The sequence below is a fragment of the Lepisosteus platostomus genome, chromosome 6 (genome assembly GCF_059453375.1).
Source record: "Lepisosteus platostomus isolate fLepPlt1 chromosome 6, fLepPlt1.hap1, whole genome shotgun sequence".
Taxonomy (NCBI): Eukaryota; Metazoa; Chordata; class Actinopteri; order Semionotiformes; family Lepisosteidae; genus Lepisosteus; species Lepisosteus platostomus.
The window spans coordinates 62,076,459-62,091,704 of NC_142616.1; the positions used below are offsets into that span (position 1 = coordinate 62,076,459).

The window sequence follows — 15,246 nt, forward strand, 5'->3', positions numbered from 1 at the left end:
AGAACCTACTACTACAAATGCAGAGTATGCCTTCACAGACAGACTCCTTCAGAGCCTCCAACAGAATTCAGGAATGGATACGAAAGGATCAGCATTCTCAGCTGGGTATCAACTGGAGAAAAAGGATCAATCACAAACACTATTTTGGAAAAGTATACTGTTTATGCAGACACTGATATTTGTTTGCTCATACCAACAAACAAGCTGATGACTGGCAAGATGTTGCCTTATAATTCACCAGCCCTTTTTGTGTCAAATGCAACAACTTCTCACAGAGATCAACATGGGTGACTAATGCAGAAAAGACTCCTCAGTTAGGCACACTGGATGAGTTCATAAATGCAAACAAATTTGGGGGATTTTTTTTGATTTGCCAGAACTAGTGTAAGAATTTACACATTTGAAAGAGATTACTGTAAATTCGTCAGATGGGTTCAAAATCCATCATGAGATACTGTATAACAATAACAGAAATATTTTGGGAAAAATACACTTCTACACTGCAAGTGTAGACAGGTTATTCACTTGCATCTAGCTAAATGGCAATTAGTTCTTTGGGACACACGGTAATACTTATAGCATTAGGTCCACACAACTGCCTTTAATGTTAAGATTTGGCATAATTAAAATGCTGCTACTACCGGGTTGGGTAGGGGAAAACGAGGTCACTGCTGTATGTGCTGTTAGTCGACCAGTATTTGGCACTCATCCTCCAAAAAGATTTCTAAACCAAGATGCATCATTTAAGAATGGAAATGCATATGGTTTCATTGGATAAGGATTTAAACATTCAGATGAAAAGATTATATCCTCTAATTGTGAGATGATAATTTTTTTCCAAATCAAGCCTATGCACAAGTGCAAGAGTATTAGAAAACTAAATAGTAGGATTTCAAGGAACACGGCTGTCAATTTAATTTGCATTTTTCCCTTTCAATATTATAAATACTTTCAGATAAGTAGGTGAATTTAAAAGAAGATCAAAATCATGAGCTATACAAAAACTTATTATCATTGAATCCTATCTACCGGAGATGCCCACATTTACAGTAATACAATCTGAATTACAGTTAAATAAAAGAAACCAATCTCTTTCCTTTAAGCCATCCACTTAATTCACTTTTAACTTGCTTCTCTCCAGGATATTCATATCAAATTAAAGAGAATGAACCTAATCTACTTTCTCATTCAGTGGTACTAAGACAGTGGGCCAGAGCTGGTGTCTGTCGTATCAGAGAAAAAACACCAACTGCATAAAATTCGTAACGCACACAAGGCTGGAGCTCTTCAGTTCATGTTATTGGCTTTCAAAGCTCCGAGGAGTGAAAAATGGAAGAGTGGAATGAAGAAACAAGCAAATACTCAAATCTCAGGAGTGTAAAGAAAATAATTTACCAGTTTTAAGTCTAGCCAGGAGGAAAAATATAACAGCAAAGAACATTAATTTGCATTACCGGTGTGAGGCTTTCATATAATCAGAATAATATTTGTGGTAATTGAAGTCCTCCTTTGGTCATCCCTTCAGGGTGAGGCTGCTGTGTATTTCCATTTTTCTCAGGCAACAGAGGTGGCAGCTGCTGGAGACCCAACAGTAGACTCCTGCATGTGCTGCATTTTGGGAATAATGTCTTTTGGTTTAAGGCAAAAGCAAGTTTGTGCTGTGCCTTAATCTTGTTGTGCCAAATCCGTTTTTTCATTTCAATGTCCTGTACTGCAGGTAATTAAGTTTAGTTAAGCTACTAAACACTAATTCCGAAAAGGGGAGGAGGAAAAAACAGGAAAAAAAGCACAATCATATTTGAATAAATCATCAGTGGCCTGTGGGTTTCACCATCAGACATCCCACATGTAGTTTATTTATCTCAGAACCACATAGTTAGGACTTGATTTAGATCTGCTTCTTGTGAACCATCGCTTAACATCTGGTAGGAAATAAAGATATTTGTGCTCACATCAATTTACGAAAAGAGAAGAGTATACAGTAATGTGCACAGACATGGAGAGATCTTTTGGGAAATCACACTTGCAGCACTGCCTGCCACCTACTGCTTAAAAACACTAAAGCCGAGTTCAAACTGTAATTGTTTCCCATACCAAAAATGTTCCATATCAATAACATTCCTCACATCTTGGAACTCAAATCTAATACTTAGATTTAAAAACTATCCTATCCTCAACAACACCACATGTTATTTTAAAATTTCAGCTGTCAGGTTCAACTAAAGCTGACGTACAGTCTACATCTGGGCAGTATCGTGTTTATAATTTAGCAGATTAGCAAACCAGTATGTGCCCATGAAAGCATTTCAAAACACTGGGAGGGAAATCATACCACTTAACAGCACATGAATTAAAAAAAGAGTCTAAAACACTTATTAGCCTACAATTTCCTCATCAAGTGTTTGCTTTCCATTGGATCGTGTTATTTAAAGATACACAAAGAAAATAAAGCTTCACATTTATCTTTAATGGTGAATCAAACAGAAATCAAAGAAAACCAGCTAGATAATTTGCTTAGACTTTCACACAGTGGGCCACAGGACTCCGTTCCTAGAGAATTCATTCTTTTTTGGCAAAAGTATTTGGTGCAACAGCTGAATAATCATGCTGCCATCTCATTAGGCAGCTCAAGGCTCTTAAGGCTGGCAAAGGCTGAATTCTAAGGAGCAACTTAATAAGCAACCTACACCCAAATGAGCCCAGCGTAAAATGAAAGAGTGACTCATGAAAGGGATCTGGAGTGTCCATCAATTAAAGAGCAGAATACATTTGAGGGAATAAAGTTATAGCAGTATGACATCAAATGCCTTTTCCTCAAATAGGAAAACATGGGTAAGACCTTCCATTAATCAGGCTGCTTATCCATCTTGGGTATAACAACCATGTTGCATTTATTTTTAGCCCATTTGCAATTACAAATATCACAATCACAATACTGTATACACTGCTGAGAGTAATTATTTTTAAAAGTTCTTAAGAACGGACAATTGTGCTCCGTTGGTGCATACAATTATGTTTTCAGTATTAATCCAATGAAAATTAAAGTATTGACTAAAAGGATTCCATGCTGTAGTAATTGCTGTGCTTACGAAATGGCATATTGTCCAGTGTAGCACTGTGCTTCTGTGCGCTTAGGATCAATGGAGGCAGACCTCCAAGGTTCATACTTCTTTGGTTCTGAGAGATTTGCCCTTGATCTCAGTGGATAAAAGGCTTTGGATATAAACTAAGAAAGGAAAAGTTAACCTTAGCAGAATTTCTTTCTGTATGAAGGAATTAGATTGCCCCTAGAGAAATTCTCTCTTGCAATACTTTACAACAATGCCAGGCTCACAAATAACAAATCTGCAAGAGGCTTATAATCACCTAGGGACCTAGAATTTGGATTTGGCAGGATCAAATTACCATTATTAATATTAGAAGCACAATAAAAATGTGATGTTTCAGACAGACAGAAAATTGTTTTTTTTTACATTGAAGCCTACTTAACACTTATTTTACAAAAAATGGATAGCCTCAAACTCAACAGCAGAATCCATCTCTCTTTGAAAGGAGACAACGGGAAATAGAACCTGCGTCTAACAGATTGAATCACTGAAAGTTGACACATTTTGTTTAGAAAAGGAAATATTCCTTACATAAACACTTTATAGCAACATATCAAGTCATCTCGTTGAGTCAGGATGTAATATTCATCTTTAGTTCCCATTAAGAAGACAGACGTGAAAGCATCTGGAAATTAAGATTTAATATATTTTAAATAATTAAACACACAGATCACTGATGGCTCTGATCCTGTTACAAGGCCCAAGCTGAGTAAGAAGTGGCCAGCCTGGTAAAAGATCTGCAATGCACAGCAGGGAGAAAACTATAAACTGAGCAGCAAATCTGCACTAGGGTCCCTTATGTTTTTAGATAAACATTTAAATTCATCCTCAGATTAAAAAATAAATGTATGGAATTATTCTTCCCTATTAATTTCAAAAACCTTATCCAAAACCATACCTTGATGATAACACTGATGAGGCCAGATGCCTAAATGTCAATGTGTCAATTAAACTGTAAAAGAAGTTAAGAGTCTTAAGAACACAGCTTTAAAAAATGTTTTAAAAACATGTAAGAAAAGCTTTTCCTGTGCACAACCTTTTCCCACAGATTAATTTAATCAGTGTGGCCTCTTTTCTGAAATGTGGTTCCAGTCCATCTGCCACTGTACCCCAATGTAATATGAAAAATATCTCTGCAATTAGGCATCAGCAGTAATAAGCCAGCTGCTGGATTGGATGATTTAATGGCTATAAACAAAAGGTAGTATAGTTTATGGCCAGGCAATTCTAAGGTATACGTACAGCATTCGTAAATAGGGAGCTGCTTGGAAGCTGTTTTTAGTTCTGATTTTCCAATTTAATAATACTCTATGAATTTAAACCATACCCTAAATGTCACTGTTGATGTGTCAACAACAACTACAAAGGAGAAACGCTGCTTGATAGTAGCTACTAGGTACTGCACATCCAAATCTAAAATAGAGCACAAAGAACTATCTGAATGGATCACCCAGTAGAAAAGCCCTCTGCTTCGGCTGCAAGTTGGAGCCGATAAAAGATCCCCGGGTTGAATCTAGGGTTATTAGCCAGCTGGATTCTTCAAGGGACATGCAGATTGACAAGCATCTCCAAGGTGTGATGTGTTTCAAGTTGGCCAAAGATTCATTCAGTTTCATTAAAAAGATCCATGGTGCCAACAGGCTTGCGGTGCTGTCAGCCGTATCAGAAAGTGTTACATCAAGTCCCCCATTAGATGCCTCCTCTATGATGTCTGTGCTACAGGCTCCAAGAGTGACAAGACGAGGAGGCGCTGACGGTTCACATTTTACAAGAACTATACAAGTTCTCTCTCCTGTGCCGCTAAGAGGGTCTCATGGCAATCTAAGTCTGCAAACTATTAGCAATTACCGTAAAAACCACATTAGTATTTTTCAATTCTTAAGCCTTACAAAGACTTTCTGTAATTAAAAAAAACAGTCCAGTACAGGCTTATATATGAATTTACAGAAACAAAAATTCTATGGCAACTATGGTTCAAGAGCAATATTTCATAGAGTAAACAAAAAGATTTAGAGGATGAAGTTTTTACACTGTGTTAAACATGACACATTTGGTGCTTTTGTTTTCACACAAAGAAGATGCAACATCATTACAGCAATGGTGATATTACAATCACTACAGGATTTTTTGTATACATGTGAGGGGGCAAGGAATCAATTTACATCACTGCATGACAGTGGGGGTAAAAAAAAGACTTTTATTCTTGGCATCTCTGCTATACCAGATCATAAAGGTGGCACCTAATAGCACTTAATCTTAAAGTTGTGGTAGCTAATGCACACTTCCTTAGACTGCAGTCAGCAGCAATTTACAAAAAAAAAATCAGGATTTCAAACTTCGTAAGAGCTATGATTTAGGAAAAAAGGTGTCAAAGGCCAGATAGCACACAATGTACACAATGAAGACATACATTTAACGCAAAAGGTTGAATCTGACTGTCAGGACACATCAGTTTGAGACAGGTTTAATTACCACACGCCTTCAAAATAAAAGAGGAAAATTGGACTGTAGTGCTTCCACATGCTAAGTTAGTTCCTATATGCAGAGTTGTAAGGGAGGTGGGTCAGCCATCTAGCTTGCGATTAAGGAAAAATGGGGAGGACCTGTTAGAGAACCTGCTGGCAGGAGTGAACCTATTAGCCACACTTGCCTTTTCCTGTAACTTTCAGGGTTAGAAAAAAAGTCGAAATGTGGGCAAGAAATGCAAGGACTGCACAATGAATGGATACTGTTTTAGTGAAAAAGCTTCTTAAATACATTATATAAAGAGTAGCATTTGGATAAAAAAGTCATAGCTGCAATAAACTATCACTTGTTAAGGCTACAAATGAATGATTATCATAATTCTAATGGATAAGCCAATAAAATTAACGAGTAAAGAGGTCTAATAAATGCCTTCTGCCTCTAGTGTGCAACTAAGATCACTCGTTGAAACAGGGAATAATTCTTTAAGACTAATGTGACTGGGATTTCCTGGAAGTTGGTTCCCAACTGGTCAAAATGGAAATTTAGAAGTCCCCAGTATGAAAACATGGTGTGGAGTGTTTGAGTAAAACTGATGTCAGGGGACCCTTAGACACAAACTGCAGTACATTAATCATGTGTTATGATTTATTTACTGGGGTGTATTAGTGACTGTCTGTGTGGCGTGTTGGGTATTGTCTTTGTTAATTACCGTCATTGGTTAAGAGCTGCAGATTAAACATCCAGTGACAAGTATCCATACGCATTTTGTCTATTTCTGTCAGTGTAGATTGCCATTTAACCACAGACGTTACACACTGAACATAAATTCTGACTAGACGACACTTTTTCAGAAAGAAATATATTGCAAAACTCTAAATTGTAGTTTATTCAGTTACTCTTGAAGTAGGGCATTTTTAATTCATTGTTCGTTCAATATTTTACATAGAAGTCTGTACTTGTCTTCACAAAGACAATATATGTGGAAAACTGTAAGAATATAGAACCCACTATTGTGTATTAATTACATCACAAGTGAAAACCCCCAAGTGTACCCCAAACTAAACCTTATTTACCATTAAGGAGTGTTTTTATTGCAGCATTAATAAAAATATTACATTTTACATCAGGCAATTTTATTTACCTAAATACAACCCAAAATGTCATAGATAATTGCAAAAGAGAAAGTTAATAATTCACTTTACACCACCTAAACAATCCTAAATCTGAGGTAAACTCAAATCTCCAATACATTCAAGACTTTAAAACAATGATGGAGCTGAGTGATTTTTACTTGTATATTCTGACCTCTCTCACTTGCTTTAACTCAGCTGTCCAGATTTGTCAGTGAAGGCAGGTGCATGGTTCGATAGAGGAGGAGAGGTGGGTTTCAGACGTGACTGAGCTTATTATATACATGAGTGTGAGATTGAAAAGTGTGGCATCTCTATTACAACCAGAACACTTTTCCTTTCCTCTACATGCAATACCAAACCTGTAGTTTCAAGTACAAAATGGTAGCTTTGCTCTCAGTTAAGAGAGTCCTAAAAGTACCAAGAAATGTTTAGTGTTTCGAGAAGAATTGCTGGGCTTGTTGCAGTTCTTCTGATCCTTTCTTTAACAGGTTAAAAGTTGTAAATGCATTTGGAAATAAATTCCATCACTGCCAAATTGCAAACTGTTGTTGCCAGAGTCTTAATCCATCTGGAATCAATTCAGCCAGAGCTGACAAGATCTTTTCATTTTTGTTTTCTGATAAACTCTTAAAAACAAAATTCTTCACAGCCCCTGGAGAAAGCAGAGGGGGTTAAGCTGAGGCTGTGGCTGTCAGCAAGGCTGTGCTATAAGGACACACTTTTTTAATCTCGAGATTAATATTTTATTTAAAAGAGCCTCTGCTTCACAGGCTATAGCTCTTGTTTAATTAAAGGGAAAGCAAATGGGAATGCAGTGGGCTTATAGCTTTCTTGTCGTTTTGATCCATCATCTAATTAATAAAAATAAGATCAATTTTATCTAGAAATCACTGTTTTATTATCTTTAAAACAAAAGTAGCTCTAATGGTTATAAATTAGACAATGGAAATGTTAATGGGAGCCAATTCTTTTTTCTCCTCCAAAAAGAAAAAAAGTTCTAAGCTGACTCGGACTCAAACAACTGAATCACGACAGATAAGAAAGGGCCTCTGAGGGGCCAACCTCAGAGAAGGAAAATTGAAAGCTTCATAGGGAAGCGCTGGATTTGATGTAGTTTAGCACTGGCAAGAGCTGAAGGAACACCTTTCACCCTCTTTACTGATTGCTTCAGCAGCAATTAGATAACGCAGAGGACATTCAAATCAACACTACCGCACTGCACTGACTGGCTCAAATGAGCCCACCAACCTGCATCACCGCTCTGGGAGAAGCACACCAATTTATGGCATGAAAGACAGCTGCTGTTTCACTGGGTAGGTTAAAGGGCTGTTCTCTGCAAATTGTCAAAGGTAAACTCTGTGATTTTTGTAACCTTTCTCAGAAGGAGTTGTTTTTAGACGTGCTTTATTTCCCTTCCAGCTTCTCAATCTATCACAGGAATATTTTGTTTTGTTTGATGCCTAGAGCAATTTCTTCAATATAAAGGTTGAGAAAGCGCCACTACATATACTGTAGCAGCAGTAAACCTGAATAATGCAACATGAAGATACAGAAATACCCAGTGTTTTTTCTTCCCTTAATAAGGAATTGTACAGCACTTGAACTTGTTCAAGGTTGATTTTTCAGGTAACTATTACAAGAAATATAGCAGTTGCTCGTGTGTAGCTGGGGCTTTCAGTTTTCTTGGGGCATTCATTGACAAACCTCAGTCAAAATACATTTTAGAATAGGTCAGACTTTTTTAGCTGTCTTTAGATTCCCTGGGGATGCAGGCTAGCATTGTTCAAGCAAAAGCTAAATGCAATCCTAATCATAAATGTGTACGTAGGGAAGGTTTTTTGCATGAAAAGCTTGTAGAAAACAAATAGGAATTATTGCTCAATTTCAAATGGCACATAGCTGTGTGTAACAACCCAATTTTAGCTTACATTATCAATAGCTTCACATTGAATGATTGGCATGTAATAAGACCAATTATAATGCTAATGTAAGTTAAATGAGAATTATGAGCATTTGTTTATTATCGAAATTTCTGTCCATATCATAATCCTGGAGAAACTATTTGATATCTCCCTAAAATAAAGTTCACACTTTCCTCTAGTTCCTGCTGTTTTCCAAGCACATCACATTTTTACATCCAACCAGCACATAATTAATTATTTTAAAATCCACATGGCATGTAACTCACTACTACATCTTCATTTGTTTTAAAAATCTAGGACATGTGAGTATTTTATATTTTATGACAATATACATGATTAATGCTGGCAGAATCACAAGAGCTCGGATGTTAAGATCTCCCTATGAATGGACTTGGTTAGCACTTTCAGTGTAGCCTCATAACTGTATGTGGAAGACATAAACATATTAAAACTGTCTTGTATTCACATCAGATATCTATTACTTTATGTAGAATTGGAACAGGTTTGTAAAGTAGATTCTGGTTAAATTAACTTGTTAATTGCTGATTGCATTTCTCACTCACCCTGAATGCTAGTTTTCTTGCCACCTGACAAGAAAACATCACTTTTTGCTCAAAGTGTTCTAAATTATCACTATTTCCAGGTATTTACCTATTTAAATTTAAGACAGCCGTGGGTCTGCGGCTCTCCATTCACAGGACATTCAGTACGATTATTCTGTTTTTCTTTAATACCTTTAGATCCTTAATGATTAATGTCTAAGTCCCCTGTAGTGGCTGAGGCAGAAGACAGAATGCACAGTACCACCCTAAAACACTAATACCATCAACTGCAAAAGGAGATCTGACGAACAGGTGAGCACCAAAAAAAAGAGGAATTTGGAGTGCTCCATTAACCCCATAAGGGCTTTTCATTTCAAGAACTGAATACGTTTTCATAGATAAGAGACACTAACTTTTTGACATGCTACATCCATTTTTGACAGTAAGCTGCTTTAAATGACTTTTGCCCCTGCCGTTATGCTGACTCTGGGTTGCACTCGAAGAACACAGGTCTCTTTATGACAGATTAGCTGGAGTACAGTGGGCGTCTGATTCACGACACACGATTTTTTTTTAGTTTTTTCCCCGAACAGACACAAAAAGATGGCTTTGAAATGACAAATCGGAGCAGAAGTGACGAGAAGAGCGTGCTCTCAGCCAGAGAAAGCTGAAGCCAACACACACAGCTCACAGGCAACAAGCTCTTGGCTAAGGATAGTAATTATGTTCACCACAGGCCAGCTGACACACATTTAACCCCTTTTTTCATTCTGGAACTTGGTTATTCTACAGAAGAGGACTGAACTTTCCCAACCAAAAAAAATCTCAGACTTATAAAAAAAAATCGAAAAGGCACGACCTAGTGTTCAATCTTGAAACCAGAAAAATTTAATATTTAGTCATACTTTAAAGGGTTAAAAATACCCACTTTGTAAATGTGTAACAAGGTATTAGAGCAGAATTACACGTTTACAAAATGTTCTTGTATGAAAACAATATGAAAATGCATTTACTCATTAATGGAATTTTGATTAATAGTCCTGGATAAGGACCTGCTTTGTCTCGTACTGTAATACAATTTCACTCTTCTTTGCCAAGCCCCGATATTTTAGAGCAACAGAATACATCACTCGCTCTGCAGACAAGTAAACGAAAAAGACACCCTCTTTTAAAGCAAACTTAGTTTTTCAGACAGTTTTATCACAGTTTGAAACCTTGAGATTTACTGTAGTCTTTTTAGCAATTTTATCCAGAGTGACTTCCAAAGGACAGGAGTGTGCTGAGGATCAGTTTTATATCTCCGCTGAGGGACACAACACAAAAAAGAAATTCGGTAACTTGCTTAGGATGTCACACAGTGGATTTGAGCTGGAAACATTCTACTAACGAGTCTTTTTTCTTACCCAACAGATCACCTGGCTTCTTAAGCGACCCGTTTCTATGTAGTTTCAGAACACCAAAGCACAACAGTCTTTTAGTTTAAAATTTATGACTTGTACACGGATATGGAAGGGAAAATGGGTTAAGATCAACGCTGTGGACAAAAAAAAGGCTCTTTCTGTCCTCTGATCTTATCATGAAAATGCTGTTCCTTAAAGCGTTGCTTATACTGCTATCTTTCCCCTGATACCCGAGTCAACTCTTGCACAGAGAAAAGGGCAGATCTGTCTCATCCCTTAAAGCCAATGAGAGAATATGAAAAAGAAATTGCTCAACAGGAAGGAACAAGTATATGTCGGATTACTGCCAGAGGGAAGCTGCTTTGCCGATCAATTTTAACAAGTTTATCCAGAGCTGTATATGTTGCTGAAGTTGGTACAACAAACTGCAAAAAATAGAATTTGAGATGCCAGAGGTGCTAGTTAGCGAGCTTATAATAATCTGATCACCCAAGTTACTGACTGGGGACTTTTTAGATCATATCAGTTTGCAGAGCTCTGTGAAGGTGCATTCAGAGCATTCTGAGCACAGACCATCACTGAGGAAACCAGAAAATGTGTTTTTCTGCAAAAAACACTTTCTACAGTGTGGCTTTTGTTATGGCTTGGGTTCACAGTAGCCTCTACATCAGGATATCTCGAATAGGATGATCTTCTAGGATTAAGTTTTTTTAATGGGTTCTTATACTCCTGTTTATTCAATGTTCTGTCTAATGCAATGTGATATGTTTTTTGTTTACACATATAAAAGACTTGAGAGGTACACGAAAAACAAAATTCACTCCATTTGCTGGATTATTTTTTTACAGATTCCTCTCTCATTGCTGGTAATAGATGACAGTTAGCACAAGCTAGCTAAAAAACAGAATGCTGGAATACAAAACTGTTAAAACCTTGTCTAAAAAAATGTTGACAGCTACTCTCTTCTTAAATAGTGCCAACTCAGAATATATTTACATAATAATGATACAAAAACAAAAAAGGTGAATATTTGCAATGCAGGCTCAGAACAAGATGCACCTCAGTCACAATAATTATAATAATAAAAAAAAATATTTGACTTTTTCTTGGTATACTACAAACTTCTGCTTCCTAATCAGAATGAATTTGAAATTGAACTGAAACTGCCAGGTCCCATGCACACGTTCGCCAATGAAGCTTAGGATAAAGCAGGCCAAAGCAACACGGACACAAAATACAAGTAGAAAAGAGCGATTGAAGCTTTTACAACTCGTAGAAATATATATTTTTAAACTTGATGAGCAAGGGTTCTCCCCGCTGATAAAACTCAAACCTGTGTTATCCATCAGCACTTTCACTGATGTCACTGAGAAGGCTCCCCTGGAGGTTAGACCGTCAAGCCCCAGATACTTTGACACTAACCTGTATAGATGGCCAGCTTCCTCTCAATTTGTGAGCCGTGTCTATCCCACAGTAATACAGAGCAACAGGCTCTATGGGTTGAAACAAGCCTATGAAAGCTTGTTCTGTATTCTGTATGTAGCTGGCAGCAGGGAAAGAGGGCAGCAAGTCCCCAGGCTGTTTATTACTCCCAGATCGTGGCATCCTAAGAAGTGGCCAACTGTGGAAATTGACGGGGCAGTCTCTGCTGCAATCTGGTTCCTCTCAAATATCGAGAAGGGTAGCTAAGCCCTGCACAGTGCAAGCGGTACCATTCCCTTTCCTGCCAGGGTGTATGAGAATCTGACCTTGTACTCCCTAGCCTGATGTGTAGCAGAATACAGAAAAGCTCTGCGTGCATTAATGCAAGAAGGTTGGCACTCGTAGCCAATTGTTGCACTGACCTGCTGTCACACCCACCCCCCCACATAAACACCCCATAAAACCAAACAAAAAATTCTTGTATACTTAAAGTAAGGCTCTGTTTATATCAAGTTCTTTTAAAGAGAAAAGGGTAATAAGAAAGGCCTCACAACAATAACAGTAGACATTATGGATTCTTAAGATCAATGGATGCAGCCATCCAATTCAGAAATTATCGCTAGGGAATGAACAAGCGGTGCTACACAAATGTATAATTGATTAGCTAGGGGCTGCCTTTGAGCAGCAGCTGAAGTTGTAGTGATTAATTTACTCTCCCCTCATATGGAGAGTTATGTATTTTATGAAGATAGTGTAGACAGGTCTCAAATCTATGGTCTTAAACTCTGTACACCACCTTCTTTGTTCCTAAGTGCTACTGTGCATTAAATGGTTTTCTAGTGATTAACAAATTCTGCATTTCAAGTGAAGATTTGCAGCAGGAAGGGCTGCATTAGTTGGAAATGTTAATCCATGTAATTTGCTCTTTGAGGTGAGAAGTAAGCCCATATAGTCAGGGAAGTCTTAAGGAAGAAGATAAAATAGCAATTTATAATTGGATGAGGGAGGTTACCTTATGACCAGTTCTGAAAAAGACGCATAACTAGACTTAAGGAGGCTGAACTTAAAGATAAGGAATGGTTTCCTTTGCTGTAGCATGTAATGTAAGTATCAAAATGAAACGAATTGGTAACAAACACAGTTCTAGCTAAACTACCCTCATCATTCATTTCTGATCAATATCTTACCACTTCCTGTAATACAAAGAGCCCCCTTATGATATGGACATCCAGCATACTGGTTATTTACCAGGGTATGCTTTCTCATAAGTCTTGCTCACACAATCATTCTCTCAAGCCGGCATCACACTATATGACATTTCCTAGGATTTTCAATAGTAGCATATATTTACAAAATCATAAGAAAATCACAGCGAGTTGCAGAGAGTCGCAGAGCACGCCCGTTAACGTCAGCTGTGTAGTGTGACACCCCCAGCGACTCAGTCATAGCGCTCTTAACAGGGGGTGGGCAGTGAGCAAGATGTGTACTTGATAATGTGCCCATTATATTTGACATTATAGTGCAATACTAATTTGTTTACAATATTTGGCTTAAAGGTATTTTATATTTTTAACTTTTATTTCTGTAAATGTGTTCAATATTCATAAAGAATAATTATATTTTTGAAGATGTTTATTTTTGGAGAACAATGCCTATGTTACATATTTCAAGATGTTTATGTGCTTGATCTCCTGTTTACTCTCGTGTGGTGCTCCTCATGAGGCGACCTTGTGGTACTTTTGCGGCGCAATACAAGATTTGGAACCGTGATGTCATGAGGGAAATGTGTAATTAGTCATCCCCTGCGATTCCTAGTCGTATATTTTGACACCCTCTAGGAAAGAAAAGGCAGCAAGATTCAGCAACGGCAGCCGTTAAATCTGACATGCTCTCTGACTAGAAGTCGTGTCGAGTCATGTAGTGTGACACCGTCTTAAAGTTTAGAGGTTGTCCTCTCCAATTCACCCTTAGGTATTCTTCATTCTTACTGTAATCATATGACTCCTTCTAAAGTAACTGATATCCTTTTGAAGATGTTGAAATCATTGGACATTGTTATGTAGTGTATATTTCATTAAAATGTACTTATTTCCGACAGCCCTCAAGATTTAAGTGAATCTCTCCGGCAGCCCATATATTGTATTAACCAAGTCCTGTGTTCGTGCAGTTGACACCATACTGCTGATGAAGTTCACCTCGAAACAAAATTTCAACCCCAACAAAACAAAAGCTGCTGTCAGAAGTCACTGGCTGGATATGACAAGGGTTGCCCATGTTGAACAAGAGTGCTCTACATCAAGAGAAGGGGGGTGGGGATGGAGCAGATCAACCCCAGTGGCTGTCTCCAGAACACCATTCACACAATTTACCACAAAAGGTCTTTAAAATTATCTATTGGACATACTAGGATTCACAGCAATCTACCAGCAAACAGGATGCATCAAGCTGCCAATTAAAAAGTGAAATGCTTAATAAAGTATGACCCCCGTTTTTGTGGTTTTACGCAAAGCCAATTACTCAATAATTCAAAGACTAATTTAACCTTAAATAAGGCTGGTCTCAAGAGAGGAAATGAGTGGCAGATACACATAGTACAGTGAATTGAGAAGAGTAAATTTGTAGTTTTTGAATCAATCGTTGCTGTTACACATGAATTGTAAGAAACGAAAATGGATTTGTGGAGCAGGGACGAAAAAAAAAGAATGTTCACCTGATAAACAGTTTACCCTAGAAGAGGACACAGTCATTGCTTGGTATTCTGCTGTGGGACTCGGGAGGCAGGAGATGTGATTGATATTAGTTTTTATGCTAATGTAGCATTTGGAAATGTAGAACAAGATACAATTTGCATACTTCGGGCTCCCTTTCCGTTTTTCAAAATGCATAAATCCTGTTCTTCGAGATCCTGCAAGGCTAGCTAACGGGGCTTATTCATAAAAAAGGCACATACAACTGCTGTTTTTTTTTTCTCTGACGTTCCTTTCCTACCATATGCCCTCATAATGGATGACATTAATTAAGCCAACATATTTCAGTTAAAGGGAAAAAAATCACATATATACACATTAACTGACCTCAGACACATTGACTCGTCCCTCCTGGAAAGAGCAATCTGCAGCATTGTGGGTACACATGTGGCGATACTTGCACCAGTGACAGGGAAAGGAACCATTAACGCAGGAGAGGCAGCTAAAAAGAAGAAAACAAGAAAAACAGTAAACAGGTGTACATACAGTAAATAGCCACAAAATGCA

At 37.6% G+C, this 15,246-nt stretch overlaps 1 protein-coding gene across 2 annotated transcripts in view; it reads right to left on the reverse strand.

The window, feature by feature from the left end:
• plxna1a (plexin A1a) overlaps positions 1–15,246 on the reverse strand; it is a 278,914-nt gene that overhangs the window by 83,427 nt on the left and 180,241 nt on the right. For both annotated transcript variants that reach the window (XM_088636764.1, XM_088636765.1), the window contains exon 9: positions 15,067–15,181. In XM_088636764.1, the coding sequence (XP_088492890.1) occupies positions 15,067–15,181 (115 nt within the window). The remainder of the gene's footprint in view (positions 1–15,066; positions 15,182–15,246) is intronic.